We start from the raw sequence: 16,978 nt of genomic DNA, 5'->3' as shown, positions 1-16,978 counted from the left end.
AGACTTTCTCCATGAGGAAAAAATATGATCAGATACTGTGATAATGTCCTTGCTCTGTTAAACATAATTTGGGAAATATTTTAAAAAGAAAAGAAAATTCAAAGAGGGGCTAATAATTCTGACTTCAACTGTGCAAGTATTCAATGGTTTTTACAGGTTTTCCTGTAAACATCTAATTAGATTTAAATTTATTTTTATTTAATTATTCTGTTAACTATAGAAAAAAATGACTGTAAATGTTTTATAATTTAGCAAAAACATAAATCTCCATATATAATGGGAATAAACAGGGAATAAATTCATTTAAAAGATTGGTAGCCCATGCTTCAGTGACATAAAGCAAAGTAGCCTATAAGCAATGAACAAAACACAGTAGGTTACATTGAATTAAAGGAAAGTACCACCAAAAAACACAGGAAGTTCACACATGCTGATGAGAGGTAGCTATTGGGAAGCGCATTAAATCGGTAACGCAAGTATTCCACAAAGTCTTAGCAATTATTTAATTAACAATTCAAGAAAAGATCAGTTAGTTAAAAGATCCGAATCAAACTGCAGCAGCACGCCACGAGGTTTTGCTCAGACTTTCGGGACGTTTGGAATTACTCCGTCTCGTCACCATATAACACATGTGAGTAAATCGTTGTTAGTAAATAAGGCTATTGTTGCGATTAGAAATAGTGCATTAACACAATTAGAAGCGCACTCCCTTCGGTGGTATCATGGCATATTCAGCAACAGGGAGTGAATGTACTAAGAAAATTATCCCTTATGTTTACAACAGCTACTCGAAAGCTTATCTTGTTAAATGCTAAACAAAATAAAATGATAAGAAAATGGCCAATTAAATTACTTCAATTTAATTATTCTCGATTATTTGGATCAATTAGTTGACATACACCCAATCTATCTTTTTAGTGATGAAGTTCTGCTAATTTTTCTTCTAATAATTCAGTAGCATAAACAACAATAATTTTGTCGGTCATTTACTATAGCCTAAACTAATATTACGAAAAGTCTATACTTCTCAAATACATTGTGTGGAGAAATATGTAAATATCGTCATGAATACCCGATATTTACCATAATTGCTTTACGCGAGACAGCAAAAAAAAAAAAAAAAACAGCTTTTTATGTCAGCTTCCGGGAAGTAGACTACTTTATTTATCCTATATGATTATTCCTAAAAGTGATATCAATAGGGAACTCCTGTCCTTAAAAGGCAAAGTATGCAAAAGTTATTCAGTATTGTAATAATAAGCATGACTGACTTTACATTTTGTTTGTCACAAATATGCTTAGGCTATTTATTATAATATAATGCCACATAATACATTATAAAGGGTACTACTCTAAAAAGTTAAGTTATTTATTTAACCCAGTTGAGTTAAAAAGAATTGGTGCTTTGTTGGGTTATTTTTAACCTCTATTTGGTTATTTATTAATAACTGGGTTAAATATTTGGCACTTTGTTTGGTTATTTTGACTTACTGTATAGTTGGGTTATATAACCTATATGTTGGAGTATTTTTAACCCAACTAAATAGCCCAGTCAAGACCATGTGGATTAAACACATCATGAAAAATCTAACTCCTATAAATGAGCTGGTTTCTCTACCTGGGAATTTTAGTTTCAGTTTCACGTGCTGCTACAGGCTATATAAGCTTCTCTGCTCTACCAGAGGTTCATCTTTCAAATGTTGCCTCTGCTGCTTTTAATTTTAAGCTTCACAACTAGAGGTTGGTTATGAGATTCTTACATTTTATTACATACAACTGAATTTCTTTCCATGGTAAATGTGTAACCTAAAAGCTTATTTGTTTTCATAGTTTATTCCTCGGAAATTGTGGCACGAGGAGACACGGCTGTTGTGTTTGGTCAGGATGCTTCTCTCTCTTGTATCCTGCCGTTCGTGTCCGGCGTCAAACAGGTGACATGGCAGCGGGTGCGCGCGCAGGATGTACACACTCTGGCCACGTTCAGCGAGCGCTTCAAGGATAATGTGGACGAGGACTTTGTCGGAAAAATCATTTTCCAAGCATCATTTAATTCAACAACTATTGAGATAAAAAACACAACATTTGAAGATGAGGCTTGCTACATTTGTTCCTTTAAGTATCCAACAGGACCCAAACGAGAAACCTTGTGCGTCACTGTAGGTTAGCAAAACCTGTAGCTGTGACATAACCGTGCGTATTACAGTTAACTAAAAGCGAAAAATAATAATAATACTAAAGCCCATGATTTAAATAAAGTAAACATTAAACGTTTGACTCGTGGTGGTGGTCAAAAGTTTTCAATCTTATTACAATGAAAACAGTTACAAAGAGTATAATATTTAGTATTTTTGTATATTTTATGGTAATAAATTATATGTATGCACTATGCAGTGGTTATATTTTCAGAATTCAGATATATGCTTATTTAAAAGGATAGTTCACACAAAAATATATTCTGTCATCATTTAATCACCTTTGACTTGTTCCATAGTTGTTTATTTCTGCTGTTGAAGTTGAACACAAAAGATGTTTTGAAGAAACTTGTAACTATTGACTTCCACAGTATTTGCTTTTCCTACTGTGGATGCAAGTTTTCAAAATATCTTCTTTTGTGCTCAACATATATTAAACTCAAAAAGATTTGGAACCACTTGAGGGAGACTAAATACATTATAATAGTTGTACTTTTATACATGTATTTTGTTTATGTTACTTTAAAGGTTAAAAGTCATACATCTAAATGATTTGTGATTGAAATATTGGGCTGATATCTGAAACATTTGCTAAGGTTTGAGGTTAGCACAAAACTAAATTACCCCACTGAAGGTGTCCACCAGAAGATATTAGTGGATGTCATTTTAATGACACATCACACAAGTGTGTTTTTTTAAGATGATTTAACCTCGTCAAATCATGTTCAGGATTCATATAGATAATTTTGAGGGATGTAAACAAAAATGGTCCCAATGTATTTCCTGTTATACATTTTTATTTCTATAGCTTCCAAGAATCTCCAAAAAAATCACATATTGATAAATAATGTTATGATAGCTGTTTTAACATTGAGTTATGATTAAATTGCCTCCTGTTACAGTTATGAAATAGTTTGATAACAAGCAGGAAATGTTCATGAGCCAATGACATAACCACATTGAAATGGTCTATATATATATATATATATATATATATATATATATATATATATATGTGTGTGTGTGTGTGTGTGTGTGTGGTTGTATATGACAAGTGCCAGAACAAAATTTTATACATTTTAAAGGTTAACAGAATAACACAGACAGTCAAATAATAGTTTTGAGTTTTTTTTACTATTCATGAAAACTGAAAGTGTTGAGCCAAACTTGTGTTTAGATGTTTTTCCAATAGCATAACTTTTTTTTGCTGCTGGTATTTTTCAGGTATCTCAGAAATAACAGCGGCAGTGAATCCTGCAGACACTTCTGACACAGAAGTTATGGTTTCATGTTCAGCGACTGGTAAACCAGCTCCAACAATCCAGTGGAAATCCACAGAACAAGAGCTGAAGCACTTCAGGTCAGATGATTTCACAACCCACAACAAAGACAGCTCAACCACTGTTACAAGCAACATATTACTTCTGCTATCCCAGTTTCATGGCAAGTACGTGAAGTGTTTGGCTTAGAGTGATGACATTAAGAGGAGCGAAACAATTTATTTACCTCGACAACAACATCCTGATGAAGGTAACAAATTTAACATGGACTTCTGCTAAAATAAAACCCACACCTTTTGTTTAGTTTGAAGGATTCAGATTTCCACCTTCAAATCCATCTCACAGCTAACACACTGCTTTACGTAAGAATGGTAAGTGTCCTTGCTGCCCTCTTTGTCTGTGTATTTTAATTTTGTTTTTAGGATACTAGGTCATAGTCATAGAGAGAGACCTCTTTCTCCCTTTGAACGGAATTATTGATGCTAAGGAGGGGGGAAACAACTATTTTTATTTGTCATAATATTGTCTACAGTAATTTAGCTGTTTTGATCGTTAATTCTTTTTTAAGTAATTCCTTTTTATGTTAGATAGACTTTGTGTGTAGTGAGGATATTGTAGCCGAATGTTGATTAAACCAGTTTTTAACCTTTTTTATGAGACAGCTCAACATACAAGAAAACAACCTTGAGTTTTTACAACAGATTGTCTCTTTAGGGTTGGCCTTTTTTGGACTTGTGTAAATAGTATAATTTAGATTAAGTCAGATCTGCCTGCAAGCTCAGCTTGATTGTGAAGCCCTTCTGCCATAGAACTGCAAACTATCTAATTTTCATTCTTAATTGCATCTTTGTCTCTGAGTCTTCTCTTCATCTGACACACCAGGCTTTTTCTTAAACTGTTTATCTTAAACCCCAACAAGTTATACTCTATTGTTAGTATTAGGATGTTACAATTTTAAGCACAGGTGACGCATTGGCGCAGTAGGTAGTGCTGTCGCCTCACAGCAAGAAGGTCGCTGGTTCGAGCCTCGGCTGGGTCAGTTAGCGTTTCTGTGTGGAGTTTGCATGTTCTGCCTGTGTTTGATTGGATTTCCTCCTGTTGCTCCGGTTTCCCCCACAATCCAAAGACACGTGGTACAGGTAAAATTGGGTAGGCTAAATTGTCTGTAGTGAATGAGTGTGTATGGATGTTTCCCAGAGATGGGTTGCAACTGGAAGGGCATCTGCTGCGTGAAACATGTGCTCAATAAGTTGGCACATCATTTCGCTATGGCGACCCCAGGTTAATAAAAGGACTAAGCCAAAAAAAGAAAATCAATGAATGAATTTTAAGCACTCAGTCTCATTAGGTTGCCATTTGAATGTTTTTACCTATAGTATTTATTTATTCATTCATTTTCTTTTCAGCATAGTCTCTTTATTAATCAAGGGTTGCGGAGTGAACCGCCAACTTATCCAGCATATGTTTTACGCAGCAGATGCCCTTCCAGCGGCAACCCATCACTGGGAAAACTGCAGTATTCATCAGTGTTTAATGAAAAATATTGCTTTTTTTTGTCTTTCAGATGCATCAAGAAATTACATCATCACATTTTCGGTCCTCGCTGTCATGGCTGTTGTGGTTATTCTCATTACTGTCATCTTTATTTACTGCAAACGAAAAAGTGAGCAGCAATATTTTATCTCTCTTCCATTAAAGGATATTGAAACATAGCATGCTATCATCTCTCAAGAGTAGCATGTCAATTATAAACTATTGTATTTTAAATTAAAAAGAGTGTTTCATTTTTCTTTAAAGGAGACCGGTTTTGGCTAAAATCTTCTGCTGAAAAGCTTCATGACTCAAATGAGGAATGTTAAAGGAGGAGAGCTACCTCAAAAGCTTATCGTTTGTTTTGTCACTGAGATTTTTTTATGTGTTTCTTAAAGAATTCCTTTATTTCCAATTTTTACTTATTTATTAAATGTATTGAATTTATTTTTACATTACTATGTAATGCTACAATATACAGATTTGGTATATTTTGATAGAAGCTGGTTGAATGTAATGGAATACACAACATTTTTTTATTACATCCTCTAAAGTTGAAACAGTAATTTATAAATGCAAGTTCTGTGTTGCTCTTTCTTTAATGTTTTCTCGTGATGTCATGAAGGAATTTTTTGATGATTTTAACTTCATCCTATGTATTAATAGACTAATCCTTTTATTAATAGTTTAATTCTGTTTTTAACTTATTACATGAATGCATGCTGATGTGTTTATCTGCATATAACCGTATATGCTTAACCTCATCTAACCTTGCTCCATAACAGCTGTGTTTGTGTGACTGATAACCGAGAAGTTAACTCCTCTGTACTTGTTAACAACAAAATGTTACAACTCTACTTTCAGAGTGTGCTCATTTACAGGAACAATATCGGACGGGAAGGGCGAAGGGTCTCTGCAGGCTCTGTTATGTGTATGCTTAACTTTTTCTATGCAGATTTGCTGTTCTGCCTAACAACTGATGATTGAACTGATCTGGATGGAGGATATTTTTTACTGAAGTGTGACGAAGGGAGACGACGATAAATATGGGGGGAACGAGGGTGTGGGTGTGTGTGCCCAGCTAACACAGACTGCCTGTGTTGCTGTTCTTTGAGACCTGAAGCTCTGTAACGCTTTCTTTATCTAATTAATTAAATTGTTTAAACTTATTTAAAGCCTCTGACTGATGTTTTAACCTGGTAGGACTAGGAGAAGTCCAATAGTCATTCCTCAGTATTGCTTTAAACAATGAGTCATTTGAGGGAGAAGAAAAAAACATTGTTTACTAATTTAACCAAAGAATTAAAAGTAACATGTTGGATCTGCTTATTTTCTCATACTTTTTAAACCATATATTTTTTCAAACTTGCATTAAAGGGACAGTTAACCCCAAAATCTACATTTGCTATTTATTTAGTTACCTTTGGGTCATCCAAGATAGGTGACTTTTTTCCGGAAAACATTAAAGGGCACCTAGGATGAAAATCATCTTTTGTAAGCTGTTTAGACAGAACTGTGTGTAGGTATAGTGTGTTCACATAAGGGTGAATTAAAGACTAAAAGTCTCTTTTTTTTATTTCCTGATATTAAACTAGGATCCAAATCCCTTCTATTTTGAGGCCCACCGCAATGTGACATAAGAGAGCTGTTTCCCCGCCCACTGAATTGACTGACAGCCGCATATTAACATGTCTCTGTAGCAAAGAGTATAATACTATCAACAAGACTGGACGTGTTCAAGCAAAGCTACAGGGATTAAAAGATCTGTTAAGCGCTCTGTGATCATCAACCATCATCAAATGTGATCAAGAATGACTTTTACAAGTTTAAAAAAAACAGTGCATGTTTATAATAAATTACAGTGATTTTACCGTCTTTATCACCACAGCCACATGTCAGTACAATTAATAAAGAAGACACTTTAATCCGGATTTGTGAACGTTAAATCAGGTTATTTTGTACATGAACACAACAGATATCTATACAGCAGTGGGTATTAACATGTATCCTGTCACATTTGCTGTGCAAAAAAACAGTGCAAAGTTAAATGCGCGAGCTGTGTGTGTGAACTTTGTAACGACATTGTGTGTGACTCATCACTGCAGAAAGGCTTGAATTAACTTTACCACAAATACATCAAATAATCATTGGGACAGTTCTTACTGTAGTATTTCTCACAAATGTTACGTGAGATCTGCTTCCTTCATGTCTGTCACTGTGCTGTTTACCTGCCACAGCCAAGGCAGAGATTGAGGCACACACTGACAGGCACATGGGAACAGTGGGTGGGGATAACTAGCATTGAAGGCACAGGCAACAAAAACAGCTAAAATATTCCCAAAGCTGAAAATTCTAAACTTCAGAAAGGTATAATAAATGATCTGTCTTGTGTTTTGAGCTGAAACTTTACAGACACATTCTGAAGACAAGACTTATCTTAAATCTTAAAAAAGGGGTAACATAGGTGCCCTTTAAAGAAGATTTGTGCGTTTTTATGATTTAATTTTAATTCATAAATGGACTATTTTATCATCACAAAGAATGCCAGTTTCTACTAAACATCTATAATGCTTTAAAACAGTCTACAAATTGGAAAACCTGAGTTTTTTTAAATAGATTTTATTTTGAACTGCTATGTACTTCCACTAAATGCATGATAGTGTATACATTTAGTATATAGTATAGTGTATATATTTAGTATATAGCATAGTGTATATATTTTATTTTTGGCAGTATTGACTCACTGGCAATAATCACTTGGATAGGAATCCTGTGTAAAACCTCATTTGTGTGTTTACGCAACAGGACACAGTTTACGGTATCAAGCCACCACCAGCAGTTAATCTGGAGTTTTTGTTCCCCCAAATGACCAACATGAAACTTTCAAGTATAGTGCTGTACCGCATTGGCTTTTAGCAGGCGTGTGATATGCAAGTGTCAGTCTAACCGATACATCATACTGCATCTGCAGTGCTGAAAGGAAGTCTTGATGTGGGGGAGCTTCAGAAACAATGCAGGCAGCCATTTTCACACTAGCCATTTCCTCAGACTGACTGAAACATGCAGATCTCTTACCCGACCTCAGCGTTCCTCATTGCTTTTCTCTGCAGTCTGCTGTCCTCCCTTTCAGGCCGTAAGTCTTGTTTTATAACTTAAAAATGAACCATTGTAAATTTTGTACTATAATCAGGTAAAAATTAAAAAGATTTGCACTCGGTCATTCCAGTTTATTTTTGTCTAAGGTCAATACTATTCAAAAGTGTTTTCTGTAAATTAAACTGTAAATGTTCTGTAAATAAACAGCTAGTTGGATTATAAATGGAATCTGTAATTGATAATTTATTAGGATAAATAAATGTAAAAAATTACCTATATACAATGTTTCAACAGCACCACATGACAACTGGTGCATGTGTGCATCCATCTGAGCAAATAGTTGATTTCAGATTCGTCATTTATTTAGAGATGCACCAGTTTGACAGTTCGGTTCAGTGTTCATGAACCCATTGTGAGCAGTTTTTCCTCTGACACTTCTTCTGGAATCTACCACCGACTCTGATGCACGTCTCTATTGTGGTTAATCCTGATATGTAACTTGTTTGGGAATATATAATGATGAATCTATAGTCTGATTAAGCTATTACTAGTTTCAGAACTGACTAAAACATTCGGAAATGTTATTGTTTATCAGCCCTTCATCAGTGGACCATCAGACAAGTGCAACACATCACCAGTGCAACATTAATAGTCAAACCAAAACATTTTGCGATATCAGATAAAATTTTTGATTTTCCTTTTTACTTGTGAGTGCAGTGCAGGACTCTATAGTTCATTTATGTATGAGGATAGTAAAACTAAGTCAACTGTAACATATAATACACCAAAATACTTCATACAGTGGACTAAAAACAAACAGGAACTGAAGATGCTGTTGCTGTTGAGTAGGTCTGTGAAAATATTATAGTTCAGGTTTGCTTGAATGTTGAGACTGCTGGCTGACATTGAAGATAAGGAAAAAAAAGCAGCATTGATAGTTGTATAAATATTGTCATACTAATATTTGTTTGAATTATTGTTGGTTGATGGTTATTCATCACATACTGTACCTTTCTATCAAAGTTAAATCTGACATTATTCAGATGAATCTCTTCGCATACAGTTTGACTGTAAAGAGCTGAGTTCTTGTCATATTATCACCATTTTATAAAGATATATTAAATAGAATGATCATTTTTATAAGGTTGAAAGAACGCGCCTCAGAAATGTTTGGTTTGACTCTAGAATTCAGCATACCACCTGGGGCCGGTTGTAACTTAGTTGTGACTTAAAGGGGAACTAAGTAACACATTACTAAATATTTTTGGGTTGCACCCCTGATTTTAGTTTATAAGTAACGCTACGCTCCAACTTAATATTTACGCCAGCATACCCCCTCATGTATAACAGTAGAAAAAAGATGACTGCAAGATAAGTTTACATTTAGGACCTCGTGATCATTTAGACTCATTTTCTTCCCAAATCTCCCTCCAAAAAAGTCAAATTTGTTATCAAAGAGTGTTTTGTGTTGATTGAATTCATCAATTAAAACGATATTTTTTTCATGACTGATATGTAGGATATTGTAAAAAATAATTTATGCTTTGAAAACTTTAAGTGTATTCACGGCTTGCGATACAGGTTTGTGCGTCGTCTGTTAGTGACTGACTGTAGCGTAATGTACTATAAAAATGAAATTATATATATATATATATAATATATAATATAATATACCTATTAAAATATATAGATACATTAGTTACAAAATTTTAAAGCACTTTAACAATGCTTTTTATTGGATATTACGCCATTCAGTGTGACTACACATGACTTTAAGGCGAGCTTACAACCTACTATCTACGGTTTGCCTTAAGAACATGTGGTGCAACTAAAGTGAGAACAAATTTAGTTACAAACTAGCTAGAAGTTACTAAGCCCCTTGTGAGGACTTTACGTTCCAGTTTAAGAAAGATCTCAGGAACAGCTGGTGCAACCCTACCTTGCTCTTTGTGAGTTTATTCTGTTAAACATAAAGAAGATATTTTGAAGAATGTTAGAAACCTTTAACTACTGTTCCCCACTAATTTTGAGAATGTTTCCAGTTATGGTTGAGTTTATGGATAGGAAATAGGTATGGATTACATTTTCGAACAAAAATGATGTTCCAGGATGAACATAGATGTTAATCCAGGATCGCATCATATTTGGCAAAATCATAACGTGTTAGATTTTTCCAACTTTTAACAAAGTAACTAACTGTGTGTTCATTGGAAAGAAAATATTCAAAGAAAGTGTGATTGGAATTGGAAAGGGAATTAATGACAGCGAAATTGTCAGTTTTGGGTGTCTATCTTTTTAAGTATTTTTGATGGACTAACATAAACTATTTCTTATATGCAGTGATTGTGAGATATCCACGTGAACCAGTGGAGGAGATGGAAGGCCGTGTGCTGTCTTTCAAGTGCAGATTGGAGTACAAGACAGAGGATTGTGATATTTCTGCCAAATGGTGGCGTGTAGAAAGCGACGCAATTTCAGAGCCCATTACAGACCCAAACAGATTTCTAATCACAGTTAATGAAACAAAAATAGATGAACAAAGGCACAGGGACATTGTCTTGACATTCAACTCCTTGAGTATTGCAGATCGGGGCTCTTACCAGTGTACTGCCAAATGTCTCAACACTGAAACTGTCGCAAAAGGCCATGTCCTGAACCTTAATGTTAAAGGTTTGAAATTAAAATAGTATTATTATTATTAAAAATATTTAATACTTTGAGTCTTAATGTGACTCTCTTGTGTGTGTCTTGTGTGTTTCTACAGCAGATCCACACAAAGGTCTGAAGGCCTCGGCATGGAGTGGGAAGTTAAAGACTGACGTGACTGTGCTTGTGCTCAGCATCATGTTATTTGTATGGTATAATTAAATGACATTGTGTTTTTAAGGATTGATCAATAGCTATGAGATATACTGTATTGTGGCCAATATATATATCTTCATCTTTTATTCTGACATACTACGTTGTGAATTAAAGATGTCAATTTCTAAAAATTCCCAAGGTTAATCTTTATTTAAATGAACAGTTAATTGATAAATTGCCAACCTAAACAATGCAAAATGTTAATGGGCTAGGATGTAAGCCCATTAATGGGGTTGCATTTTAAATTTAAGCTAATCTTTTTAAAGTTTACAAAAAGAAAAGTGAATCCCAAGTGAAAATTAGGTACGTTTCCATCAAGTTGTTAGTGTGGCTTACTGTAGTATTGGTAACCTAGCAACCAACAGTAAACAAAACAAGTGTAACCCCGCTGGTCCTACACCACCCAACCCATTCCGAGCTGGGATTGAACAGGAAACTCAGCACTTCACTAGCTGGCCTCTGTTACTCGCACCCTCCTCTCCGGGTCACGGCACCAATGTAACCCTGCCAGTTCTACACCATCCAACCTACTCCAAGCTAGGATTAAACCGGTGACTCTCCATATGGGAGTCTGTTGCTCTAACAAGGAGGCTAAAATCCATGGCCTCTAGCATCTGTTGCTTGAGCACCTTTAGGGGTCAGAGGAGTGAGGTTTACCTGCACAGCACTTCACTAGCTGGCCTCTGCTACACAGGCATAATGGAGACAGCTGATTAGTCACGTGGGTGTAATGTTTGCTACATCATAGTTTATCTCTCATTTCTTACATTAATACCCTTTCAGTTCAAAACCATTTCAAGCAAGTGTAAAAACATATTTTGCTAACTGAGGGATTTGTATTTGACTTTGTCATTTCCATCATTCATAACTAATGCAATACTTGGAAATACAGGGAAATGCTGGAAACACTGTTGATGAAAACCCTGGCAGGATAGGATGCATAAAGAACACATAAAATGCAAACATTCTCACCCAGCTCTAAATTAAATTGTAACTGTCAATTAAAATGTAAATTTATGGTAAATATAACGTTAGTCGGATTGTAAAAACTAATTCAGTCATTGCTAATATATTAGAATGATCTAATTAGCAAATCGAATGGCTAACATACATTATGTGTCAATAGCGCTGTCATAGATGTAAACACATGGCAACTGGTGCATGTTTACATCCATCTGAGCAAATAGTTGTGGTTTTATGAACAATATATATGAACAAATATATGGTTTATTTATAAAGATAGTGCCTATTTATCAGTTAGTTGGAGAAGTGAAAGCCAGGATGCCAGTTTAGTGCTTGTGAATAACTCAAGAGCAGCCTCTCCTCTGACACTTCTTCTGGAAACTACAGCTGGCACTGATGCAGGTTTTTTATGGTTAATCATGATATTTAACTTGTTTTCAGTATATATACACCTGTCAATGTTTAGTCTCAATTTCCTATTTCTTTCAGAGCAAACAAGAAAAAAACTGAAGTCTAAAATATTCATATCATTTGATATAATTTGTAATGCTTTTGTACGTTTTTTTAATCTTTTATAATAGTTGTAGCTGCTGTAAATAAATACTGTAAATAGTATTGTTCAGTACATAAATGTATATAATATGCATAATAATAATGTTTAATAAATTTATTTTGTAATGTAAAACGCTTTTGTGTAAGCGTGCATGTTATTAAATTCCAAGATAGCACTAAGCATCAATCTTTATAAATCAATAGTAAGTTTTTTTATATATATATATTGAAAGGTAACAAAACACATTTTAGGTTTTAAATGTATTGAACATTCAATTCAAATTGTGTGTGCATGTGCGTGTGTGTGTAAAATTATGTATACTAAGAAATTCAAGTGGTTAAATGGATGATGCATGCTTGGTGATGGAACATCTCAGCGCTGCGGTGCAGGCTTGTGGCTGAAACTGAAACCTAATTTGCAAAAAGGAAGAACAGCCTCCGCATTTGTGTATGCTATGACAAGAATGTGGCAAATGAGACTTTCCGGCTATAAACAAGAACTGCAATGCTTTCTGACAGTGGCCTTGTCACACAGAAACTACCAAAAGCAGGCTACATGCTAATTTGCAGGCCAAATACAAAACTGCACTGGTGATCTACTTGTAATTGCGCGATTAAGGCAGTACACTAGTATTACATTAGAATGATCCTAACAAACACATTGCAGTTCACTATTACAGCAAACATTAGAATAAACAAGGATAATAACCTGAAATACCATCTGGTATACTTGCATTCATTTATTTTCTTTCCAGCTTAGTCCCTTTATTAATCTGGGGTCACCCCAGCAGAATGAACCGCCAACTTATCCAGCATATGTTTTACACAGCGGATGCCCTTCCAGCTGCAGTCCATCACTGAGAAACATCCATACACACACTCATTCACACAAATACACTGTGAACAATTTAGCCAACCCAATTCACCATACCACATGTCTTTGGACTTGCAGACATGCAAACTCCACATAGAAATGCCAACTGAACCAGCCAAGGCTCAAACCAGTGACCTTCTTGCTGTGAGGCGATTTTGCTACTCACTGCGCCACACATACTTTCATTTAGAAAAAATACTTTACTTAATATACCATCTTGCATCTATCTGCAGTTTTATACATCTAATCATTATTTATTTGACTTGGATATATTTCTTAAACCATGTCTTCCGCCATGAAACAAATCTAAAAAAGATGTTCAGATTTAGATGAAATCCTAGTGCTTTGGATTGATATTTAGATGAGAAATACTGCCATCTCCTGGACATCGAACGTCTTGTAGAAATTACCTTAGAAAATATACTGGAAGTGATCATTTTCCTCGAATGTTTGTGTGTAATTCCACTCATCGTTTCAGTATTTAAAGACGTTACTTTTGCTGGTAGTAAAAAGGTCTGTGCGAGCTCTACATTTGTACAAAGAAGGGCAAGTTGAAGAACTTAACATCAATATTTTATAACACTCCCGAGGACAAAGGTGCGACCTATTAAGTGGACATGGGAAAGAAGGATTCATAGTCATTATGAAGGAGAAAAGTGACAGATGATGACCTTCTATCACTGGAGACTTGGAAGGATTTAAGTGCCTGAAGGAGGCCCATCTGCATATTTAACCTTCAGTCGGCTTGTAGGTTACGGTCTGTTGACTTCCTCTTTCCTTTACTGTCAGCCTCTCTAAAGTTCAGGGTGAATTCATCCAGGAGTTTTGTCTGAATTCTGAAGTTTCATTGTCAGATAGATTTCTATCTTGAGAAGTCACTGAAAATTCCCTGCGTCATTAATACACATGATCTTTTAAATGAGTTTTGTATGTTTCACAGTGTTAGTATTATCTACGCTAATTTGTTTAACTTACCCATTAAAACCATTAAAATAGTAGGCAAAGCTAGCTTTTGAATTTATTTATAGTGTGATGGCGGGACGATTGTAGAGCATTTTGATTGGACATAAAATCTAATGAGATCAAGTAGCCTACAGGTTGATAATCAAAATCGTTGATTATAGCCAGCGTATTTGCAACATGTCGTCAGTCGGCCATATTTTACGATGCAGAGAATGTGAACATTGCCACTGCTAAATGAAACATTCTTAGAATTGCTTCTGGAAGTTAAGATAAAAGATAAACTGCTTTCTTTAGAGTTGGCCTACCATAGATGTCCAAAAGTTATGAAAATCAAGAAGCAGAAATAAACAAACCAAAGAACAAAAGGCTGGCCAAATTGCAGGATTTTCCAGGGCAAGAATTTTGACAAAATTAATTTTGACAAAATTTAATTTTGACAAAAATGTTTGTTCTTATCATTTCCAGTCAAGAAGGTGAATTATTAGCAATGCATGCAGTTGTTTACACCTGAGTTTCACTGGTTTGGCCACACAAACAGGAAACTGACCAAACCTTGATAAAAGTGGAAACCCTCTGTTGGCGGACATGACAGATTGTAAGTTTTGAATGCTTATTCATCTTTATTGTTAACTTAAGATATTACAGTTTCAAACAAATTAGCTAATAGGCCTAGCTAACAAAATGCCCTGCTGAAAAATCCAGCTTAAACCAGCCTAGGCTGGTTGGCTGGTTTTAGCTGGTCAACTAGGCTGGTTTTAGAGGGGTTTTGGCCACTTCCCGGCTGGTTTCCAGCCATTTCCAGCCTGGTTTTAGCTGGTCAGGCTGGGAGATGACCAGCTAAAACCAGCTTGACCAGCTTAGCCAAGCTGGGAGTCCAGCCAAAACCAGCTATATCCAGCTTAAACCAGGCTGGTCAAGCTGGTTTTAGCTGGATTTGGCTGGTCATTTTCCAGCCTGACCAGCTAAAAACAGGCTGGAAATGGCTGGAAACCAGCCTGGAAATGGCCAAAACCCCTCCAAAACCAGCCTGGTCAACCAGCTAAAACCAGCCAACCAGCCTATGCTGGTTTAAGCTGGATTTTTCAGCAGGGAGGGCTTTAAGTACAGCTAGTGTTTTTCAGCCAATGATAAACTTCTGGTGAATGCTTAATGTAACTATTTTAAATTTTTATAAGGTTCCTTTTACAGTATTATGTTGTAATGTTACATTGCATTCAGTTAAATAGACTTTACCTTTATGTGCAGAGTTTGCACGTTCTCCTTGTGCTCATGTGGATTTTTTCCCGGGTTCCCCAGTTTCCTCCAACCGTCCAAAAACATGCAACTTGAGTTAATTGACTAATCCAAATCAGCACCACAGACATGCTCCTAGTAACTAGTTATCTCTGAAGAGCAATCACTATCTGTTCATTAGCTACCACAGCAGGGAAGTTCTCGAGATCTACCTAAGCTTAAACTTCCCACTCGCCTTGCAAACAGGAGGGAGCCCTGGGCTTGAGGATCTTATAAACTCAAGGCTCTCTCCCAGGACAGGATGCCAAACAAGCTTTATAATCAATCATTAGCTAAGTGTGAACTCTTGAAAGAAATGGCGGGGGAAAATGGAACTTAATATGGTGCTTCTTGTCTGGTCTGAGATCCACTTTAAATATATCTCTCAGGCAGTGAAGACAGCTGATTTTTTAAAGAAATCAGATCTTAAATGTGGCAATTTTATAATGGAAAGACAGTTCACCGGAAGCCCTGGGACTGGCTGTCTAAAATTAAAAGTTTGTGTGCATATACCCCATTGCCATGAGATCACTAGAGAAACCTAACTAGAGTCACTTTTTTGTGACAGCCAATCATAATCAAATCTGATTTTAAGGGCTCTATTAATATGACAGAACAGAATGATATTTTCTGCTGATGTGGACATTTATTGTTACAGTAATTTTTAAAGTTTGACAGAGGCTTGGTGCAATTTTGTTTGTTTTACTAGAAACTGCTAGAACAGTTCAAGATGAAATGACAAAGTAGAATTCAACACATTTTGTTGAACATGTAGTTTTGAAGTAGTAAAACAGAAATACTCTTTATTGTAAAACTTACTCCACCCTAATGTAATGTCCTCCTCTTACTCTGTTTTGTTTTGTTTGGAAAGTTATTTTTACAAAGAACTTCCCCCAGAGGCTAAACAAGATTCCTTTTTGGTTAACCGTCAGCACATGCCAAGTTATATTGGTAAAAAAAGTACAGCATAGCCTAGTGTTTGTGTAAACTATTACCAAGCCAACAGGGCAAACACCTAAATATCAAAGTAGCATCTTGACGCATTTTAAAATCACATGGTTTTGCGGCAACATGACTAAACCTCTCCTAAAAATAAAATATGATAAAATGTTGTCGCATAAAGTTGCTCTCAGCATGGATGCACTATAAATCCACTGCTACATATACACGGCTGTCATTCTGAGTAATCCATAAACACTCGCACACCCTCTCATTCATTTGTAATTAGATGTCAGTGTGATAAACCAATCTCATTCCAGTGGATTTCACTTTGCATGCATCCAAATTACACCCAGGTTTAATGTATTATTTAATAGAGCCGTCCAGGCCAGTTCAAATGCATCACTTTTGTCAAATGAGCATGGAGGGCTTGTCCATTGTTAATGCGGCTCATA

At 35.6% G+C, this 16,978-nt stretch overlaps 1 protein-coding gene and 1 non-coding gene across 4 annotated transcripts; both read left to right on the top strand.

Annotated features, from left to right (window-relative positions):
- Positions 1–1,524: 1,524 nt before the first annotated feature.
- Positions 1,525–6,171, top strand: si:dkey-31e10.1. Of its 3 annotated transcripts, none has more exons than XR_015476282.1 (5): positions 1,525–1,740; positions 1,831–2,160; positions 3,417–3,722; positions 5,037–5,135; positions 5,270–6,171. It is a non-coding gene; the product is annotated as a si:dkey-31e10.1 (transcript). The 3 variants fall into 3 exon arrangements; XR_015476283.1 differs by having other exon boundaries at positions 1,542–1,740; positions 5,958–6,171; XR_015476284.1 differs by having other exon boundaries at positions 1,542–1,740; positions 3,417–4,611.
- Positions 6,172–7,955: 1,784 nt separating this feature from the next.
- Positions 7,956–12,608, top strand: zgc:174945. Its single transcript, NM_001082892.2, has 3 exons — positions 7,956–8,135; positions 10,439–10,768; positions 10,863–12,608. The coding sequence occupies exons 1-3, from the start codon at positions 8,063–8,065 to the stop codon at positions 10,964–10,966; spliced, it is 507 nt and encodes a 168-aa protein (NP_001076361.2). The 5' UTR covers positions 7,956–8,062; the 3' UTR covers positions 10,967–12,608.
- The last annotated feature ends 4,370 nt before the right edge of the window (positions 12,609–16,978 follow it).

Source organism: Danio rerio, chromosome 1 (assembly GCF_052040795.2).
Source record: "Danio rerio strain M-AB ecotype USA chromosome 1, GRCz13ab, whole genome shotgun sequence".
Taxonomy (NCBI): Eukaryota; Metazoa; Chordata; class Actinopteri; order Cypriniformes; family Danionidae; genus Danio; species Danio rerio.
This window is presented reverse-complemented; position numbering and strand designations above follow the sequence as displayed.

Bases quoted from the DNA above. Each gene is read 5' to 3' on its own strand.
- zgc:174945 (NM_001082892.2), top strand. From the start codon at position 8,063: ATGCAGATCTCTTACCCGACCTCAGCGTTCCTCATTGCTTTTCTCTGC. The intron at 8,136-10,438 runs GTAAGTCTTGTT...TCTTATATGCAG, and splicing joins GCTGTCCTCCCTTTCAGGCC to TGATTGTGAGATATCCACGT. The intron at 10,769-10,862 runs GTTTGAAATTAA...GTGTTTCTACAG, and splicing joins CCTGAACCTTAATGTTAAAG to CAGATCCACACAAAGGTCTG.